Source organism: Sturnira hondurensis, unplaced genomic scaffold (genome assembly GCF_014824575.4).
Source record: "Sturnira hondurensis isolate 20B ecotype Veracruz unplaced genomic scaffold, ASM1482457v3 Scaffold0009229, whole genome shotgun sequence".
NCBI classification, from domain to species: Eukaryota; Metazoa; Chordata; class Mammalia; order Chiroptera; family Phyllostomidae; genus Sturnira; species Sturnira hondurensis.
This window is the reverse complement of record NW_028081860.1, coordinates 752,351-769,674: the sequence shown is the minus strand read 5'-3', so window position 1 is coordinate 769,674 and position 17,324 is coordinate 752,351. Positions and strand designations below refer to the sequence as shown.

At 54.3% G+C, this 17,324-nt stretch overlaps 2 protein-coding genes across 9 annotated transcripts; both read left to right on the top strand.

The window, feature by feature from the left end:
- Positions 1–949: 949 nt before the first annotated feature.
- FAM3A (FAM3 metabolism regulating signaling molecule A) lies at positions 950–9,551 on the top strand. Of its 2 annotated transcripts, XM_037056983.1 has the most exons (10): positions 950–1,257; positions 1,573–1,645; positions 3,580–3,693; positions 4,282–4,305; positions 6,496–6,619; positions 6,733–6,791; positions 7,254–7,304; positions 7,633–7,717; positions 7,794–7,920; positions 8,845–9,551. In XM_037056983.1, the coding sequence occupies exons 2-10, from the start codon at positions 1,633–1,635 to the stop codon at positions 8,938–8,940; spliced, it is 693 nt and encodes a 230-aa protein (XP_036912878.1). In that variant the 5' UTR covers positions 950–1,257; positions 1,573–1,632; the 3' UTR covers positions 8,941–9,551. The 2 variants fall into 2 exon arrangements, with proteins under 2 accessions (XP_036912878.1, XP_036912879.1); XM_037056984.1 differs by lacking the exon at positions 950–1,257 and having other exon boundaries at positions 1,264–1,645.
- Positions 9,552–13,386: 3,835 nt separating this feature from the next.
- Positions 13,387–17,244, top strand: SLC10A3 (solute carrier family 10 member 3). 7 transcript variants are annotated; one of them, XM_037056972.1, is made up of 3 exons: positions 13,387–13,472; positions 15,044–15,236; positions 15,450–17,244. In XM_037056972.1, the coding sequence occupies exon 3, from the start codon at positions 15,588–15,590 to the stop codon at positions 17,013–17,015; it is 1,428 nt and encodes a 475-aa protein (XP_036912867.1). In that variant the 5' UTR covers positions 13,387–13,472; positions 15,044–15,236; positions 15,450–15,587; the 3' UTR covers positions 17,016–17,244. The 7 variants fall into 7 exon arrangements, with proteins under 7 accessions (XP_036912867.1, XP_036912869.1, XP_036912871.1 ...); XM_037056974.1 differs by having other exon boundaries at positions 13,393–13,532; XM_037056971.1 differs by lacking the exon at positions 13,387–13,472 and adding an exon at positions 13,479–13,635.
- The last annotated feature ends 80 nt before the right edge of the window (positions 17,245–17,324 follow it).

Genomic DNA, 17,324 nt, shown 5'->3' with positions numbered 1-17,324 from the left:
TGAAATAAAGAAAAATTTATAGGGAATCAACAATGGAGTGGAGGAAGCCGAGATTCAAATCAATGCTTTGGAACATAAAGAAGAAAAAAAACATTCAATCAGAACAAGAAGAAGAAACAAAATTTCAAAAAAACGAGGATAGCCTAAGGAGCCTTTGGAACAACTTCAAACATACCAACGTTGGAATCATAGGGGTGCTGGAAGGAGAAAAGAGCGAAAATTGTAAACTTATTTGAAAAAATAATGAAAGATAACTTCCCTAATGTGGTGAAGGAAACAGACATACAAGTCCAGGGAGCACAGACAGTCCCAAACAAGATGGACACAAAGAGGACCACACCAAGACATAAGGAGAGAGTTACCTACAAGGGAGTTCCCATAACACTGTCAGCTGATTTCTCAAAAGAAACTTTGCAGCCTTCTTGTCTCTGGCTCATGGCATTCTGGTGTTTTATCCTATATAGTCTTCTATACCTCCATGTTTCTAAAAGGCACATAGTAAAACAAACTTTAAAACAATTTCTGCCCTGGCTGGTGGGGCTCAGTGGATTGAGCGCCTGCCCAGGAACTGAGAGGTTTCTGGTTCAATTCCCAGCCAAGGCACATGGGTGGGGCGGTGCAGACCAGTGCCCCAGTAGGGGGCATGTGAGAGGCAACCAATAGATGTATCTATTGCACATTGATATTTCTCTCTCCCTCCCTCCCGCTCTCTAAAAATAAATAAGTAAATTCTTTTAAAAAATAAATAAATAAAATCCTAAGGAAAAAAAATAACTAATTACGCCCCCAGATCCATCTGCCTTTTCCTAGGCTTCAGAAATCCGACCACAAGGTCCCAGCGTGGCCCCAGAACGCCAAGCCCAGGAAGCTGGAATGCCCCTCCAAAGAGGAGTGTCTGGTGGGAGACTTCTGGGGCGGAGCTCACTTACAATCAGAAGCCAGGGCGGCGCGGGGCCCTCGCGGGCCCCTCTCACTAGGTGGCTGGAGCAAACGGTGGAGGCGGGCCTGTGCGCCAGGCTGCGCAGGGCCAGGGGCGGGGCCTCCGCTGCTACCCTTACCCAAACCTGGCAACAGAGAAGCGAAGCCCCAGCCAAAGGCGGCAGTGATGCCTGCGGGCTGTGGCCCCGCCCCGGGCCGCCATTGCCGGGCCAGTGGGACCGCGCTACCGCAGCTCTCTGTCCTTCTTTCGCTGAGCAGAGCGGGACAACCGGCTTGATAGAGCTGTCCCCAACTGAACGCGCATCTCCCCACGGCTAGGCAAGTGTCGGGCCGGCCCAACCCGTGTCGGCGGCCCCCGGGCCGGGAGGGGCCGCCTGAGCTCGGGGCCTCCCACGGGAGGGCCCCCCGCGTCCAGGAGAACTCAGTCTCAGAGGCTCCCCTGGGCACGATCAACCTTGAGCCAACTGGTTCCCGAGGCCCCTTCCTGTGCCTGCAGTGCTTCTTTCCGCGTTCCGGAGGAGCCTGGTCAGGTGGCTGGGCATACAAGTCGGTGCACATATCGCGCCCGTACCCGCAGCACTGGCTTATCCCTGACCCCCACCCAAACCTGCGCTTCTGCTTTGTTGCCTCCAGAGCTCACGGTCCCCAAACAGTTCACCTGCCGGCGGCCCCAACTCAGCGGGAGAAGTGGACATGAGGTTGGCAGGTGGGTGGCTTCCACAGTAAACGGGAGGAAGTTGGAAAGGGGACCCTGCTGGAGGCCCAGGTGACCACTAGGTTTCCTTTGTCAAACGGCAGACTGTGCACAAAGACTCATTCTGTGACCTTGAACAAATCCTTTTGCTTCCGAGGATTTCAGCTCCCCAAACTGTGAGATGAGGATTAGGATAGTGAATTTCTACCAACTCAGGTAACTGGATGCTGCTTGAAAAATGAGTTGTGGAAGAGAGACTCCGTGGACTATGGGGGCTGGGTGGAGAGGCAGTTGGTCCTAAAGGAGAAACTGACCCAAGTGGCTGTGAGTTTCTCCGTTGGACAACAAAGATAAAGATGGATTTCGGGGGTTGCAGGGTGGACAACTGGAGTTGGAGTTGAGGCCTGTTAAGGTTGCAGTGTTATGAATGTATTCCACTGGAGCTGGCCAGTGAGGAAGGGGCTGGGAGGGCGAAGCCTCGAGGCTAGGGCAGGAAAGTAGAGAGCCACTGCTCCTTGTGGGTAATTCAAGCCAGGGGTAGATGAGAGCACCTGTAAGGAGGGTAGGGGAAGGAGAGCCAAGTATAGGCAGAGAAGGCAGGCGGCCTGGGACAGAAGCCAGGGAAAGTCTAACTTTTCAGGGGAGAGTAAAGGAGGACAATCTGAGCAAGGAGAATGAGGAGTGTCCAGAGACTGTGGTTCTGGGCAGTCAACTGAGGGGTGGAGGAAGATCAAGGCTGACAGGTAACCTGGGGAGCTGACACCGGGAAGATCATAGGTAGCCTTGGCAATAGGCTGTTTGTTTAAAAAATCCTCACCTGAGGATATGTTTATTGATTTTGACAGGGGAAGGGAGAGAAGCACATCCATGTGAGAGAAATATCTATTGGTTGTCTTCCATACATGCCCCATCCAGGATCGAACTCACAACCTAGGTATATGCCCTGACTCAGAATTGAACCCGCAGCCTCTTGGTGTATGGGACAATGTTCCAACCAGCTGAGCCACCCAGCCAGGGTGGCAACAAACTGTTTTGGTAGGGTTATGGAGGCAAGGTTGTGAGAGAGTGGAAGAGCCACTCTGTGGAAAGAGCCACTGTAAATGCTTTGAAGGAGCTGATGGGGAAGAGGAAGAATAGAGAGATCAGTGGTTCAGTGGGATGTGATTCTGAAGGAGGGCTTTTCCTTCTGTGTTTTTTTTAAACATTTTTTAGAAGATTTTTTAAATTTATTTTTCGGAGAGAGGGGAAGGGAAGGAGAAAGAGAGGGGGAGAAATATCAATATGTGGTTGCCTCTCACGTGCCCCCTACTGGGGACTTGGCTCACAACCCAGTCATATGCCCTGACAGAATCCAACTGGTAACCTTTCCATTCACAGGATCATGCCCAACCCACTGAGCCACTTCGGTCAGGGATTCTGTGCTTTGTTATGAGGAAAGGTCACATGTTGAAAAAAGAAGCGATAGACTGAGATGGAATGGTCGATGTTACAAGAAACCTGAGCAGGGAGGAGAGCTCAGGGTCCAAGTCATGGCAGGTGAAGGAGCTGTTCCTCAAAAGCAGTAGGGACCTCCTCAGTCATAACAGGAGAAAAGAGGACATAATGGGTGGAATACAAGTATCCGCAGCCTCACAGGCAGGAAGTTAGGAGGCTCCTGGGGGAGCACTGGAGCCCCCTTGAGCAGTGAATTCTGAAAGGCTACTCCGTGTGCGCTGGGGAGAACCAAGCCCAGAGAGCCTTGGGGGAGGAACTCAGTTTCCTCCTTCCACCTGCCAGGAGCTCCAGTCCCTGGCTCCTGCCTGGTGGATGGCAACAGGTCTCCCCCTTCATTTCCTCTGATCCCTTCTTCCCAAGTGGAAGGGGAGATCTGGCCATAAGAGACCCTAGGGTCTTTGGGGAGCTTGCTGGCATCTGCAGTGGCCTTCTCTTGTCTGCCCTGCCTCCAGGCCCCCTCCGCATCGTTGTCCTGGTTGTGACCGTGGGCCTCACGTGGATCGTAGTCAGCATCCTCCTGGGTGGGCCTGGCAGTGGCTTTCCTCGCATCCAACAGCTCTTCACCAGTGAGTGTGGGACCCTTCCTTGCCCTGCCACCGAGATCCCCAGGACAGCCACCTGGGTCTGTGGGCTGAGGCTCAGGGGTGGGGGGAGCCTGGGTTTTCTTCCCCTTCCTTGAAGGCCACCTCTAGGTGCCGCCCTCAGTCTGTCTCCTGGCACCCAGTGCAGCTGGGAAGATGCTTTGGCTGGGAAGCCAATCTCTGCTAATTAGAATTCTGAGCCCATTTGCATTGGGTGGGACCTAAGTGAGAGGCAGGGGGACTTTTGCTGAACATTGGGGCTGACACCCTGGTTGCTCCCTGCAGGCTTTCCACCGAGCTTTAAGATGGGGAGGGGACCCTACACCTTGTCCCTGGTGATGGGCCACCTGAGTAACTCTTTACAATTCCAATTTACCCTTTTCCTGGATCAGGAAGCTTTGCATAGGAACATCATTTAGACTTGAGCAGGAACATGGTGTGATCTGCCTGGCCTAGCCCTTGGCCTCTGAGTCTGCTGCCCCACCACCTTAACTGCATGGTACAGGGCCAGGCTGCCCTGCTGCGGGCCCCAGGGGCCTCCACACTAACAGAAACAATGCTCTGTACCCACAGGCCCAGAGAACTCCGTGACTGCAGGTAAGGCCCCTGTCACCTCCCTGCTCTTCCTCATACTGTTTATGGGGTACCCCTGCCTGTCCCTAGTTCTGCAGGGTTTCTATCCTCCATTTATCTCTCCTCCAACTGGGCCACACAGCCTGCAGCCGCTGCTTGCATGTGTGAACCTAGAATACAAGTTACCCGCTTCCAGAATACTCTGGTAGGACAGGCATAAGATAGGCATTCCCGTTCCAAAAGGGAAATGTTGGAAGGAATAAAGGAGCCACCAGTCTCAAGCAAGTCCAAAACCCAGCAGGGGAAATGCCATTAAGTTTCAAGGGCTCTGAAGGGTCCTCTCTGGCCCAATGCTGTGTCCTCTGGGCCCCCAAGTGGGGGGGGGGGTGGGCATCTGGAAAGAAGGGGATGGGCCTAGCCTCTGGGCCTGGGTTATCTCTGGCCTCAGCAGCCACCCTCTGTCCATAGAGCCATCCTTCCTTCCATCCTTTCTCTGCCCCCTTCAGTTCAGGCCGACAGTGTTTCTGCTTTTATAAAATTCTCAAAAACCCATGCTGGTCTCCTGTAGACTTCATGGACAGTAGGGTCCTCCAGATCTTTCTCGGGTAACCCCATCTCTATTCCTGGCTTCTGCTGGCATGGTCAAGTGGATCCGCAAGTCACCTCGGCTCTTTGGAGAACAGTTGTCTGGCCACGCCCCTGCTGTTCTCATCCTTTCTCCTTAGGCTGAGAATTCCCCAAATGTTTGTGTTCTGGTTCCTTTATGCTTAATAATTCCTTTCCCACTCTGCTCTCTCCTTTCACATTTTCCTATGACCTGGGTCCAGGGAAACCAGGCCCTGCCCTCAACTCTCGGCTTGTAAATCTCAGTGAAATACCCAAGTTCAGCAGTTACAAGTTCTGCCTTCCCCCAGCACACTGGAACACAATTCGGCCAAGTCCTTTGTCATTCCATGACAAGGATGGCCTTGCCTCCAGCGTCCAATATTATGTTGCCCATTTCCTCCTGAGATCTCGCCCGAACAGCCTTAGCGTTCACGTTTCTGGCCACATTCTGGTCATCATTACCTATGAACCCCCAAGATGACAGAGGTTTTCCCTATTTTTCTTCTGTGTTTCTGAGCCCTCACCACCATCCCCTTTAACATCTATGTTTCTACTAATAGTCTCTTCAAGGCAATCTAGGCCTTTTCCAACATGCACCTCAATATTCCACAGCTTCTACACATTACCCAGTTCCAAGGTCATGCCCACATTTTCAGGGGTTTGTTACGGTAGCACTCCACTTCCTGGGGTCAAAATCTGTATCAGTGTCCTCAGGCGGCCACCCTCTCCAAGACTCTAGGGGAGGGTCCTTCCTGCCTCTCCCAGTCTCTGGTGGCCCCAAATGTTCCTTGGGTTCATGGCCACATCATTCCAGCTTCTGCCTCCATCTTCACGTGGCCTTCTCTTCCATGCCTGTGTCTTCTATCTCTTTTTTGGTTTTATTTTTTTGTTTTGTTTTGTTTTTAAGATTTTATGTATTTATTTAGAGACAGGGGAAGGGAGGGAGAAAGAAAAGGAGAGAAACATCAATGTGTGGTTGCCTCTCACGTGGCCCCTCTACTGGGGACCTGGCCCACAACCCAGGCATGTGCCCTGACTGGGAATCAAACCGGTGACCCTTTGGTTCACAGGCAGGTGCTCAATCCACTGAGCCACACCAGCCAGGACTATCTCTTCTGTCTCTTATAAGGATACTTGTCATTGGATTGAGGGCCACCCTACTCTAAGATGATCTTACCTTAATGAGTTATATCTTCAATGACCCTGTTCCCAAATAGGGTAACATTAGGAGATACTGGGAGTTAGAGCATCAACAAATCTTTTGTGGAGAGGGTCATTGAGGGTCACAATACAACCTGTGAGAGAGGCTGGCTTCCTCCTGTCCTTTCACCTCCACCCCGAAGGAACTGGCTGTTCCCTCTGTTACCACTTTCCTGCAGTGTGTTCTGGCCAAGCTTTCATCTGTGCACTCGCCCCCCCCAGGCTCCTCTTGCCTCTTCTCTGACCACCAATAGAAGTGTCCCTGGCCTGAGCAATTTCCCCTTGAGGCACTGGTCCCCTGCTCTGTGATCACTCATTCCTCCCTGTGGGCTTGTCCTGACCTTACCCCCTCAGACTTCAAATGACCACAGGGCCAGGCCCATGGTCATCCCTGCTGTCCCCACGCAGAGCCGCGGGCCAAGAAGTATAAGTGCGGCCTGCCCCAGCCATGCCCTGAAGAGCACCTGGCCTTCCGCATGGTCAGCGGGGCTGCCAATGTCATCGGACCCAAGATCTGCCTCGAGGACAAGATGTGAGCTTGGGGAGTGTGGGTGGGGTGGGGGAGGAAATGGGCGACTGGAAGCTGGGTCTGCAAGGGCAGATGATCAGAGCAGATGTGCCACTTGAGAGTTGTCTCCTTGCCAGGCTCATGAGCAGTGTCAAGGACAATGTGGGCCGTGGACTGAACATTGCCCTGGTGAATGGTGAGTTCCCTGTGATGTAGGGTCACAGTTTGGTTCAGGACAGTGGAACCCTGCTGTGACCTTCCCCTCCCTTCTCTTCCCCTCCAGAATTCCCAGGTTGGGGGCGGAAGGGGTCCATGCTAGCTGAAGTCTCCACAGAAAGCGACTCATTCACAGAAAGTGAATGAAAGCTTGGGAGAAGTACAGAATTAGAAGTTCCCAGGAAGTTGAAGAGTGCTTTGTGGGGAGCCCCTGGAAGGACTCAAATGCCAGGCAGAAGCTCTGCAGCCTTGGGTGGGCTGCAGCTGTCTGAATAAGGAACACACTTGGCATGAATATGGGGGGATATTCGAAAGCTTCTAGAAAGGCTGCACCCAGTGGCCGTGGCCATGCCATGAGCCTGGTCTGGGAGGACTGAGGTGGTAGGGTAGAATTGCCCTGATAGCTTGCCCAGCAAGATCCCTGTCCTTCCTCTTGACCCAGGGGTCAGCGGTGAGCTCATCGAGGCCCGGGCCTTTGACATGTGGGCAGGAGGTGAGTGGCTGCCATGGCCTCCCACTTTTTGACTGTGCAGCAGAATGACCAGGTGTCCTTCCCCCGAAACACTGCTCTTTCTCTGTCCATATGCTGGGGGCTTCTCAAGTACTTCCTTGGGCTCAGAAAAGGCAGGGGGATGGACAGGTATGTCGTCATGGGGAATTCCCTGGCCAGTTTGTCCCTGCACCCACTTGGTGACCCTTAATGGGGTGTGTCCCTGGCCTGATCCCTGCTTTAAGTGTCCTTGTTTGGAGAACAGGGGATGGTGGGGAAGGGATGCTCAGTGATGCCTACTGCTCATGTTCAATGGAACCTGTGCTCCCAGATGTCAACGAGCTACTGAAGTTTATTCGGCCGCTGCATGAAGGCACTCTGGTGTTTGTGGCGTCCTATGATGACCCAGCTACCAAGTAAGTGATTGACCAGGCCGGCCTCAGCCTCATCCTCCTGTGGCAACCGCTCACATCTCTTCCTTCTGTGTGGCAGGATGAATGAAGAGACCAGGAAGCTTTTCAGCGATCTGGGCAGCAAGAACGTCAGGGACCTGGCCTTTCGGGACAGCTGGGTGTTTGTGGGGGCCAAGGGTGTGCAGAACAAGAGCCCTTTTGAACAGGTATGAGTGGAAAGCCTGGCACCTCCACTTCCCAGCTCAGGGCATTTGGCCCAGCCTTTCTGCCTGCTTCCTGTGAGGTCCCCTTCTGTTTGTGCTGCAGTCTTCCCGGAATTCTGCCCCAGCGTCCACACCCAAGGCAGCCCTGGCCCCCTCCCAGTCTGCCCAGGGAGGGCAGAAGCATGGACATTCCCTGTCCTGTATGGGTTTTACCCTAAAGGGGCTTTAAATGGCAAAGCTTTCACACTGGCAAGACTCACAACTAAGAAACTTTCCTCCCAAATCTCTACCTCCTCAAGATGTTTGGTCCTGTCCCAGTGCCTCCCCAAACCTAAGACCCCCATTCACACTGCATGCCCTTCCCCCAGCAGCCCTGGCTGCCATCTGGCCAGCTGTTCCTCTGGGGCCCACACGTGTCAGGCCCCATGTGAGGGGCTGGTAAGCCCCAGGTGCCATCCTCATCTTTGGGAGGCTCCGAGCTCTGTAAAAGCCATGTTGTCCCCAAGACCTGCTCCCCACAGCAGGATAAGAACAACAGGCTGTTTCAGTGGTATCTGGAAGGTTCTGGCTTCCAAAAGAGCAGCTTAGCCCCCAGAGAAGACATACCCCCTCCACCCTTGCTCTTGTAGCTTCTGGCATCTCCGCGTGGGCTGGGTGAAGGCAGAGACAAACCGACCCCCTCCTTGCCTTCCCAGTGTGTTCCAGGCCCACACAAGTGCGGAGAAGTTGACTGCCCTCGCTCCACCTGTAAGCAGGCAAGCCAGTGCACCTGTTGCTATTTTTAGATGAGAAACTCAAAGTGCTAGGACAGACAGAGGGGGCCAGTGCCCCGAGAATGCACGGTTGGTTGACACCACCACAAAGGGACTGGCTGGCGCTCTGTCTCCTGTGCCTGAGGCTGTGACTTTCTGCTCCCTGCCCCCGCAGCACGTGAAGAACAGTAGGCACACCAATAAGTACGAAGGCTGGCCCGAGGCACTGGAGATGGAAGGCTGCATCCCTAGGAGAACCACAGCCAGCTAGCCAGCTGAGCCCAAGCACCAGGCTGAAGGAGGCTGCGCATGCCCGGCCCAGGAGGAGGCAGCAGCAGTGCCAGCGAAGAGCTGAGTCTGGCCCCACACCTGGCCAAGAGTGTTTTCTTGCATCAGCACTTCTAGGCTCTAAGGCGGTGACCAGTGTGTGACTGGTGGCGAGGACTGCAATAACCAGCCTCATCGTGATTTGTCAGGGGAGCCCAGGTACCCATCTCCTTCCTTTCCTAAAGCTACTTTCCCTAGTCAGCTCCCACCCAAAGCATCCCCAGGTACAAGGCCCTGGGTGCTTGCCCCCTCATAGCTGGTTGGGCATTGCCCAGAACCTCTCTGCCCCAGAGCTGCGAGCTGCTCTGCAGGCTAGTCCAGTGTGATTCCTTCTGGTGAGCCACACCTGGCGGCCATGGCAAGGGACGTGGTTGCCTCCTGCCCCATTCTCTGCAGGAAGGGGCCGCCTTAGAGCTTGGTTGGCAGGGCGGTAAGGTAGTTAGCCTGGTCGCGGTCCCCACTGCAGTGCATGGCAGCTCCTGCAGTTTGTCGGAGGGCCCCCCTTCCAGACGACCTCTTAATAAATTGGTGCCCTCCAGTGGAATGAAGTGCATTGAGCACAGAGTCCCGAGTGATATTGTCCTTGGGGGAAGGGACATGTCCTGGAGGCTCAGCCAACCTACCCCCACAGCCTTAGCACATGGCCTTTGGCTCCAAGCCTCCTGCCACAGACGGGTCCTGCTATGGCTGAGCTGTAACTCAGACGGTGAGCAGAGCAGCTCCCCAGTTGGCAGCCCCATCTCCTTGCCTGGGAGAGACAGTTCCGCCCTCCTGGGGCTGCAGGAAACCCACGGAAACTCCCTCCAACACATCACAACTTGTCAGGACCCAGCTAGGGATTAAAACCAGTCCGGGTGCCTCCCCAGCCCACCCAGCCTCCCGGAGCCTCCCTGAGAGCTAGTGTGTCTCTCCAAAGCACTCATCTTCGGATGCCTTTGAAATCAGGGCTGCGAAGGACAGGGTCACGTGGCCTGCTGGCATTTCTCACAGATTTGTTATCTTTCCCTTCACTGAATGAGAGCCAGAAGAAACTATAAGGAATTTTGCTGGGATACCACATATGGACCCGCAGAAGTGGTCTGGGGTCAGAAAAAGAGAAGGCATTTTGGACTCCCCAGATGGGAGGAATTGGGGTACCAGCCGGACAGCTTTGAGGGGGCTGTGGTGGGGACAATGGACTGTTCTGGAGGTGGGCTTCCTGAGCCTCTGCCTTCTGGGACTTAAGTGCTGCCAGCATACAGGCAAAGTGTCAAGAAACAAAAGGTGTAAGGCGCAGGCAGAAGGGGAGGGAGAGGCCCCGGGACAGCACAGGAAGGAGAGGCTTCGGTTGTGATGCCAGGACAGGGAAGGATCAGGGAAGTGGAGATCCGAGGAAGGTCCAGCTTGCCCAGGAGATGGTGATCATGGGAGCTGACACCCAGCCTGACCTTGTGCCAAGCAGTTTACGTGTATTCATGTTTTAGGAGGCTTTCTTTTTTTAGAGAGTTTTAGGCTCACAGCAAAGTAGAGCAGAAAGTACAGAGAGTTCGTTCTCACATACATACCCACTAACACCTCACCATTACCCAAGGCTCAAAGTTGACATTCAGGTTCCCTCTCGTGTGGTACTCTGCGGGTTTGACAAATGTATATAGTGATATGTATCTACTATTGGAGTATCACACATGTATTCATTTTGTAAACCTTGTATGATGGAAATTTTCAAAGGGCCTCCAAAGTAGTGAGAATAGTATAAAAGAACCCTAGTGTACCCATTGGGGCTACCACAAGGATCAAATGGGATGGAGCCTCACTGCAGGCCTGTACTGCAAGGCTGGGAGGTGTGTAGACCCCTCCGTGCCTCTCAAACAACTGCTGTGACTGCCTGACCTTCCCCAGTCACCAAATGCCTTTCCTGGACCAGGCACTGTTAAATGCGGGCTTGAGCCCCAGCGACAGCTGCTAACTACTGAGGGAGCTATGTCCTCACTGGGGGTTGCCATGGTCACACAGGTAGAAAGAGCAGGCCAGATTTATGCCCCACTTGGCCTCTCACAGGCTAAAAGCCAATGGTGGTGTGGAGCAAGCCTGCCCGACTTTCCAAAGTAGAGGTCCAGCTTTAGCCTGCAGTCTTTCTCAGCCAGGGTTCCACCCGCTGCCCCCTCAGCCCCACCCTTTAGGAGTTATGTAACTTTCTCAGTTACAGGTACCAGAATTCCATCTCAAATTGGCATAAGCAAAAATAAGTAATGACAGCAGGTAGACTTACTGTGCCTGTACTGGACCACAAAGCCCATGGATGATTCTAGCACTAATAATGTCATCAGGACACAGGCTCTCTCCGTCTCTTCACTCTACTTTTCTCGGTATTTGATTCCTTCTCAAACATGCTGTTTCCTCCAGGTAGGGGAGGCAACCCCAGCCAAAAAAAAAAAAAAAGAAGACCTTTTGGCTTTCCCAGTAGTTCCAGTACTTGTTCCTGAGGACTAACTCTCATAGGTCCAGACTAGAGTATGGGTTTATCTTTGCATCAGTCTGCCTGGCTCTGATTGGCTGTACCTGGGCACATGCCTACTCCAGAGGCCAGTGCTGGGGTCATCCACATGCAAGCCTTTCCTACCTGGAGTGGAGGAGAGATGGTTTTCCCAAAGGAAATTGAGGTGCTGCAACCTGATGCTGGGTAGGCACTACACTTCCCTGTAAATATCAAATATATCCCATCGTTGTGCTTGTATAGAATATGACTTCCATGCATGCTTATTTATCACATGGTTTTCCTGGAGGCCCCTGCCTGGAGAGGTAGGCATTCTTCTCACGGTAGGGTCACAATGGTGACCCTATTAATGATATGGCAGGTCTCCCATCTGAAGTGCGTTTGTGTTGTTTTGGCTGTCAGTATAATGTGTTCTATCTGTCCTCTCAGTCCAGATGACTTCTCTTTCGAAACTAATTACCTTTGACTGATTTGCAGAGCCCTTCCTCCTCTGCTGGGGTAAATCAATTCCTTAAATACGAACATTCCCTTGCCTTTAAGTTAGCCATCCCCTTTTCCTGCAGGGAAGGCCTCCAAATCTCCTCACATCAGACACCCCAGCAGCCCACTCTGGCTTTTCAGGGAAGGTTGATGATATTGGGGAGCTGCCTGCTGACTGCATTTGCTCTCCTTGACCCTGGCACCAGTTCCCATTCAGTTGGAATATAAAAACAAGGTTTTCCTCCAAAAAGGACACATCTTTTAGGTTTTCCTTCCCCCTGATCGTCCACCCATTCTCCTTATCCCTCTGGCCAGCTTTACACTGTCCTCAGACAGCCCCACCCCCACCTCACTTATGCAAACCGCAGTCTTCAACGCAGCATGTGCCAAGCCCAGCCCTCTCACGTGTGCCAACCTGCTTCCTTCAGGACCACACTTGAGAGGGGCAATAGCAAACGTTTTGGGGCACCACATCCACACACAGATAGCTTACACCTTACTGTCCCTCTGAGACTAGAGCTATGGCCTTGAGTGTTTACAATCACCCACATAAGTCAAACCCTCTTGAGCATGCAACCCCACCATGTGTATTTCTACACGCATATCCTATGCATGTATTTAAGTAAGTTTAATAAAACTACAGATGATCTCGTTTACACATTCTGAATGGCGTGCACCTCGTGGTGCAAGTACCTGCAACTTTAGCGACCACGGCCTCCATCACAGCTGTGACAAAAGGTTCTTCCCAAGCAGTGGGTTGCCAGTGACCCGCTGGCAGACTGAAAGTAACTGCCCTGAAGCCTTTGGGAACAAGCACTTGGCCTTCGACTCTACACTTGTTTACTGTCTTCCCAAGTCCATTCTACACCCTCACCACCTTTCCGCCCATCCTTAAGCCATCTATTTGCGTTTCTTTGCTGTGAATCCTCTGGACCTTGCTGGTAGTGCCAAATAGTGTTGAGAGGTGGACTGGTCCACTGATGTCCCAGTGTGGAAATAGACGCTCAGTCAATGTTTGAACGAAGGAAGGTGAAACTAGGTCGAACCTGGGACCCGGTGTCCACGTTGGTCGGACTCGGACCTCAGACTACAGGGTAGGCGCCCGGACAGGGAACGTGGCCGAAACCCTGGTCCCGGGAATCCGAGCTCCGCTAACAGCGAAACTTATGGCTCACCGCCCCTAAAGGTCGCAGTGTGTATGGAAATGACTGGGGCGCCTAACCGGAAAGGGCCGCCCCGCCGGCGAGCACAGATGACACACTGGGCTCGCGCGCCACACGAGACCAACTAGCAGCAGTCAGCTGCGACCCGGAAAACAGCCAGGTCGTCGCTCCCAGATGCGTCACGTCCGGTGGGAACGGGCCCCAGGGCGGGGGCGGCCGCGGGGAGGTGGGGCGGGGCCTTGGGCGGGTCGGAGGCGGGGCCTTGGTGGGCGGGCCCGGCCCCTCAGGGCCGAGCTCGCAATCGTCCGCCAGCGGGGCGGGCTCTGGCGCTGTAGCCGAGCTTCGGGGCTGTGGCGGCAGGTGAGAAAGGGCGGGCAGAAGACTACTTCTGGCCCCGACCCGGCTCCGCGCTCAGTCCAGGTAGCCGACCTGCTATGGAAGGACCGCCGCTCCCGCGTTCGTGAGGCCTGGCGCTGCTGCGAGACCTGGGAGTGGCGTGAGGGGTCCCCTCGCTGCGATCCCGGTACCACCTGGGCGGGTCGCCGGCCTGTCGGCTGCGGGGTAGCAGCGCGAGCCCGGCAGCGGCGTTTCCCTCCTTCCGTCCTTCCCTCTCTCCCGGGTTTGTGCTTGAGCTCTGCTTGTTCCCAAGCTGACAACTTCTAGACTCCCAGCTAGGGAGAAGCCCTGGGTCAGCACTGCCAACTGCCCTAACACCTAACACTTGGCCGGTGTGGAAAAAGGCTGCTAGCTCGGGGTTCTCTTCCCTGCCTTGGGGTACATCTGCTCAAATTCTTCCTGTCCTTCAAGCAGAAATGGCGTGGGATCTGGGCCAGAACCCTCTTGCAGTGAGTCAAATCTGCCCACCGTACTGGAAGAACAGAGTGAATGGTCCTTAGCCTTCTCTCCTTTCTGAACTGATTCTCACCACCCCTGTGGTTTCAGTCTCGGGTGCCTTCATCTTTTCCTTGTGATTCCCCTCCACTTTGTTCCTCATATACTCCCTCTGGTTTTCCTGCCTCCCTCTTCAGTGGTGGGACGCAAGGCTGGACCAAAACCTCCAGGGTAAGTGACCTAAACTTCAAACCAGCAGAAGCTATGGCTTCCCAGGTCTGTAGGGCGAAGACTTTCCCACAGATGTCTTTTGCTTAACCTGCCCTCCACCCTCTAATTCCCACACTTCCCAGTCTCGGATGAGGGAGACCAGGGCCAAAGGACAACAGGATCTAGGGAGTCAGGGGCCTCTTCCAGGACTGGGACATTGCAGGGCATGAAGCAATCAACAGTAGTGATGAAAAACCACTGTGTCCCCATTCTGGTTGCCCCAGTTCCAGCAGGTGATGTGACAATAGGGAGGTGGCCACCCAAATAGAGAAATGGAAAGAGGAGGACCTTTTTCTTTCATACTGAGGCACCCCATCCCCACCTAGAAAAACTCTTAGACCCACTGGGAGTTCCAGGCTATGGTCAGATTGCATGTGGATATGGGGAAGAGCCCCTGGACTCCAAGCAGACCCCTCAGATGTGACGCAGTGGCTCCAGGATTGCCAGAGGAGCGGAAGCTCTGGCAGGAGGAAAAGCCCCCACAGCAGACATGTGGCCCTGTCTGACCTCTCCTGCTGCTTCTTCCAACAACTTCCCTGGGGAGGGGGGACCTGCACTCCCCCAGCATCCCCATCACACCCCATCCCCATCACACCCCTGTCAGCAGATAGGGTAGGTGAGATGGCCACGGCAACAGTGTTTATAGCTGCATGTTGGTTGTGGACATCCAGCCCTTGGGGCCTTTGGCTGATGGTCACACGCTGCCCACACCACTTTGCTGCTTGCTTTTTGCTTAACAGGTGACACCCACACACCCTAACCTGCTCTCTGATGGCCTCTCAGATATGGCCTGAGCCAATGTTTCTCATCGGCACCCTTTCTCTCCACAGGCTTGTCTCCCTGCACAACCTTCCAGAGTTCATTCTAGTTGTAGCACTGCTGCAGACCCTTTGTAGCTGTGTCTTGAAGCCAGTGGGAGTCAGGCTTGTGGTGACGGGATTGAGGGTGGCTCTTCCAAATCCCTTCATATCAGGACATCTCCTCAGGGTCACGGTGCTCGAGCAAGCCCAAGGAAATCAGCAGGTATGGGCAGGCTGACCAGGAACTCTCACCTGTAGGTGGCCCCTCTGGGTGAGGGATGGCAAGTTTGAGGCAGTTGTACTGGGGGATGGGATAACTGAATGGCACTCAAGGCCCTGCTGAGTCTCTCGGCAGTGGACTTCCAGGTCCTCATGTTCCTGAGTTGACCAATACTCACCCTCACCAGCCACCTCCCTGTGTTCCTTCTCTCCTCAGGACAAGCTCTGCCATCAAGGAAAGCAGCACAGGGCCAGACCTCGCCCATGGACCCTTCTCAGGACAATCCAAAGGCACCAGTGAGGCTGTTCTCCTAAGCCACAGAGGGCCTGGGCACACCATCCTCCAGGAGGAGCCATGGTGTTTAGAAGGGGCAGCTCCCAGCCGTGGTGTAGACCAGCAGGGGACAGTGGTTGCACAAGCACCCTGGGCATGCTCAGGGCTGCCCTGCTGCTTGTCAGCCTGCTGTGGGGGGCCCAGGGAACAGCCAGTACCAACCTCAGCACATCTCTGGGCCATCCTGGGCCACTGCCAGGGGGCCGCTACTTGAGCATTGGGGATGGCTCTGTGGTGGAGTTTGAGTTCCCAGAGAATAGTGAGGGCATTATCGTGATCTCGAGCCAGTACCAAGGCCAGAGCAATGGGTCAGGGCCAGGTCCCACACTGAGAGTTATCTCCTTGGACACAGAGGTGCTGACCATCCAGAATGTGAGTGCCATAACCTGGGGCGCTGGGGGTGGCTTTGTGGTGAGCATCCACTCAGGCCTGCCTGGGCTAGCCCCACTGCACATCCAGCTTGTGGACCCCCATAAGGGCCCACCCATGCTGATTGAGGAGCGGACAGATTTCTGCATTAAGGTCTTACCTGTCGAAGACACTCCCACTACCATTGGCACTGGCCTTGCTCACTTCTCAGAGAACCCCATACTCTACTTGCTCTTGCCTCTTATCTTTGTCAACAAGTGTTCATTTGGGTGCAAAGTGGAGCTCCAGGTTCTGAAGGGGTTCCTACAGAGCCCCCGGCCCATGCTACTGGGCCTGCTGGGCCAGTTTCTGGTCATGCCCTTCTATGCTTTCCTGATGGCCAAGGTCTTCATGCTGCCAAAGGCCCTGGCTCTGGGCCTCATCATCACCTGCTCGTCACCTGGTGGCGGAGGGAGCTACCTCTTCAGTCTCCTCCTTGGAGGGGATGTCACCCTGGCCATCTCCATGACTTTCATCTCCACAGTGGCTGCCACTGGTTTCCTGCCACTGTCCTCAGCTCTCTACAGCCACCTGCTTAGCATCCACGAAACACTCCACGTGCCCATCTCCAAGATCCTGGGGAGCCTGCTGTTTATTGCCATCCCCATCATAGTAGGTGTGCTAATCAAGTCCAAGCTCCCCAAGCTCTCTCAGCTGCTGCTGCAGGTCATTAAGCCCTTCAGCTTTGTGCTGCTCCTGGGTGGCCTCTTCCTGGCCTACCGCATGGGGATCTTCATCCTGGCAGGCGTCAGGCTGCCCATTGTGCTGGTGGGCCTCACTGTGCCCCTGGTTGGCCTCCTGGTGGGCTACTGCCTGGCCACATGCCTGAAGCTGCCAGTGGCCCAGCGGCGGACAGTAAGCATTGAGGTTGGGGTCCAGAACAGCCTGCTGGCCTTGGCCATGCTGCAACTGTCCCTCCGCCGCCTTCAAGCCGACTATGCTTCTCAGGCCCCCTTCCTTGTGGCCCTGAGCGGCACCTCGGAGATGCTGGCCTTGGTTATTGGCCACTCCATCTACAGCAGCCTGTGCCCAGGTCCCTGAGGCCCCTGGGTCAAGCATTTGCCACTCCTTGCCCCCACCCTACACCCACTGTCCCCACAGTTCTTGTGTACCAAAGGCCTTTAGTTCTCATGCACTATGCACTCAGAAAAATCCAGGCTTATTTTTGTTACTGGTTTTTTATTCTCCAGCTTTCAGTGCCAAAGAGGCCATGCTGAGTTGGGTATGTGGGCACTGCCCAGAAAATATATTTCAATAAAAGAGAAGCAAACTTGGGTCTCTTCCAGTCTTTGCTGTTTGGGGTCTGACGGTGGAAGTAGGAAGGGTGTTCACTGGGTAGGTGTGGGCCAG

Bases quoted from the DNA above. Each gene is read 5' to 3' on its own strand.
- FAM3A (XM_037056983.1), top strand. The intron at 4,306-6,495 runs GTAAGGCCCCTG...GTCCCCACGCAG, and splicing joins AGAGAACTCCGTGACTGCAG to AGCCGCGGGCCAAGAAGTAT. The intron at 6,792-7,253 runs GTGAGTTCCCTG...CTCTTGACCCAG, and splicing joins GAACATTGCCCTGGTGAATG to GGGTCAGCGGTGAGCTCATC.
- SLC10A3 (XM_037056972.1), top strand. From the start codon at position 15,588: ATGGTGTTTAGAAGGGGCAGCTCCCAGCCGTGGTGTAGACCAGCAGGG.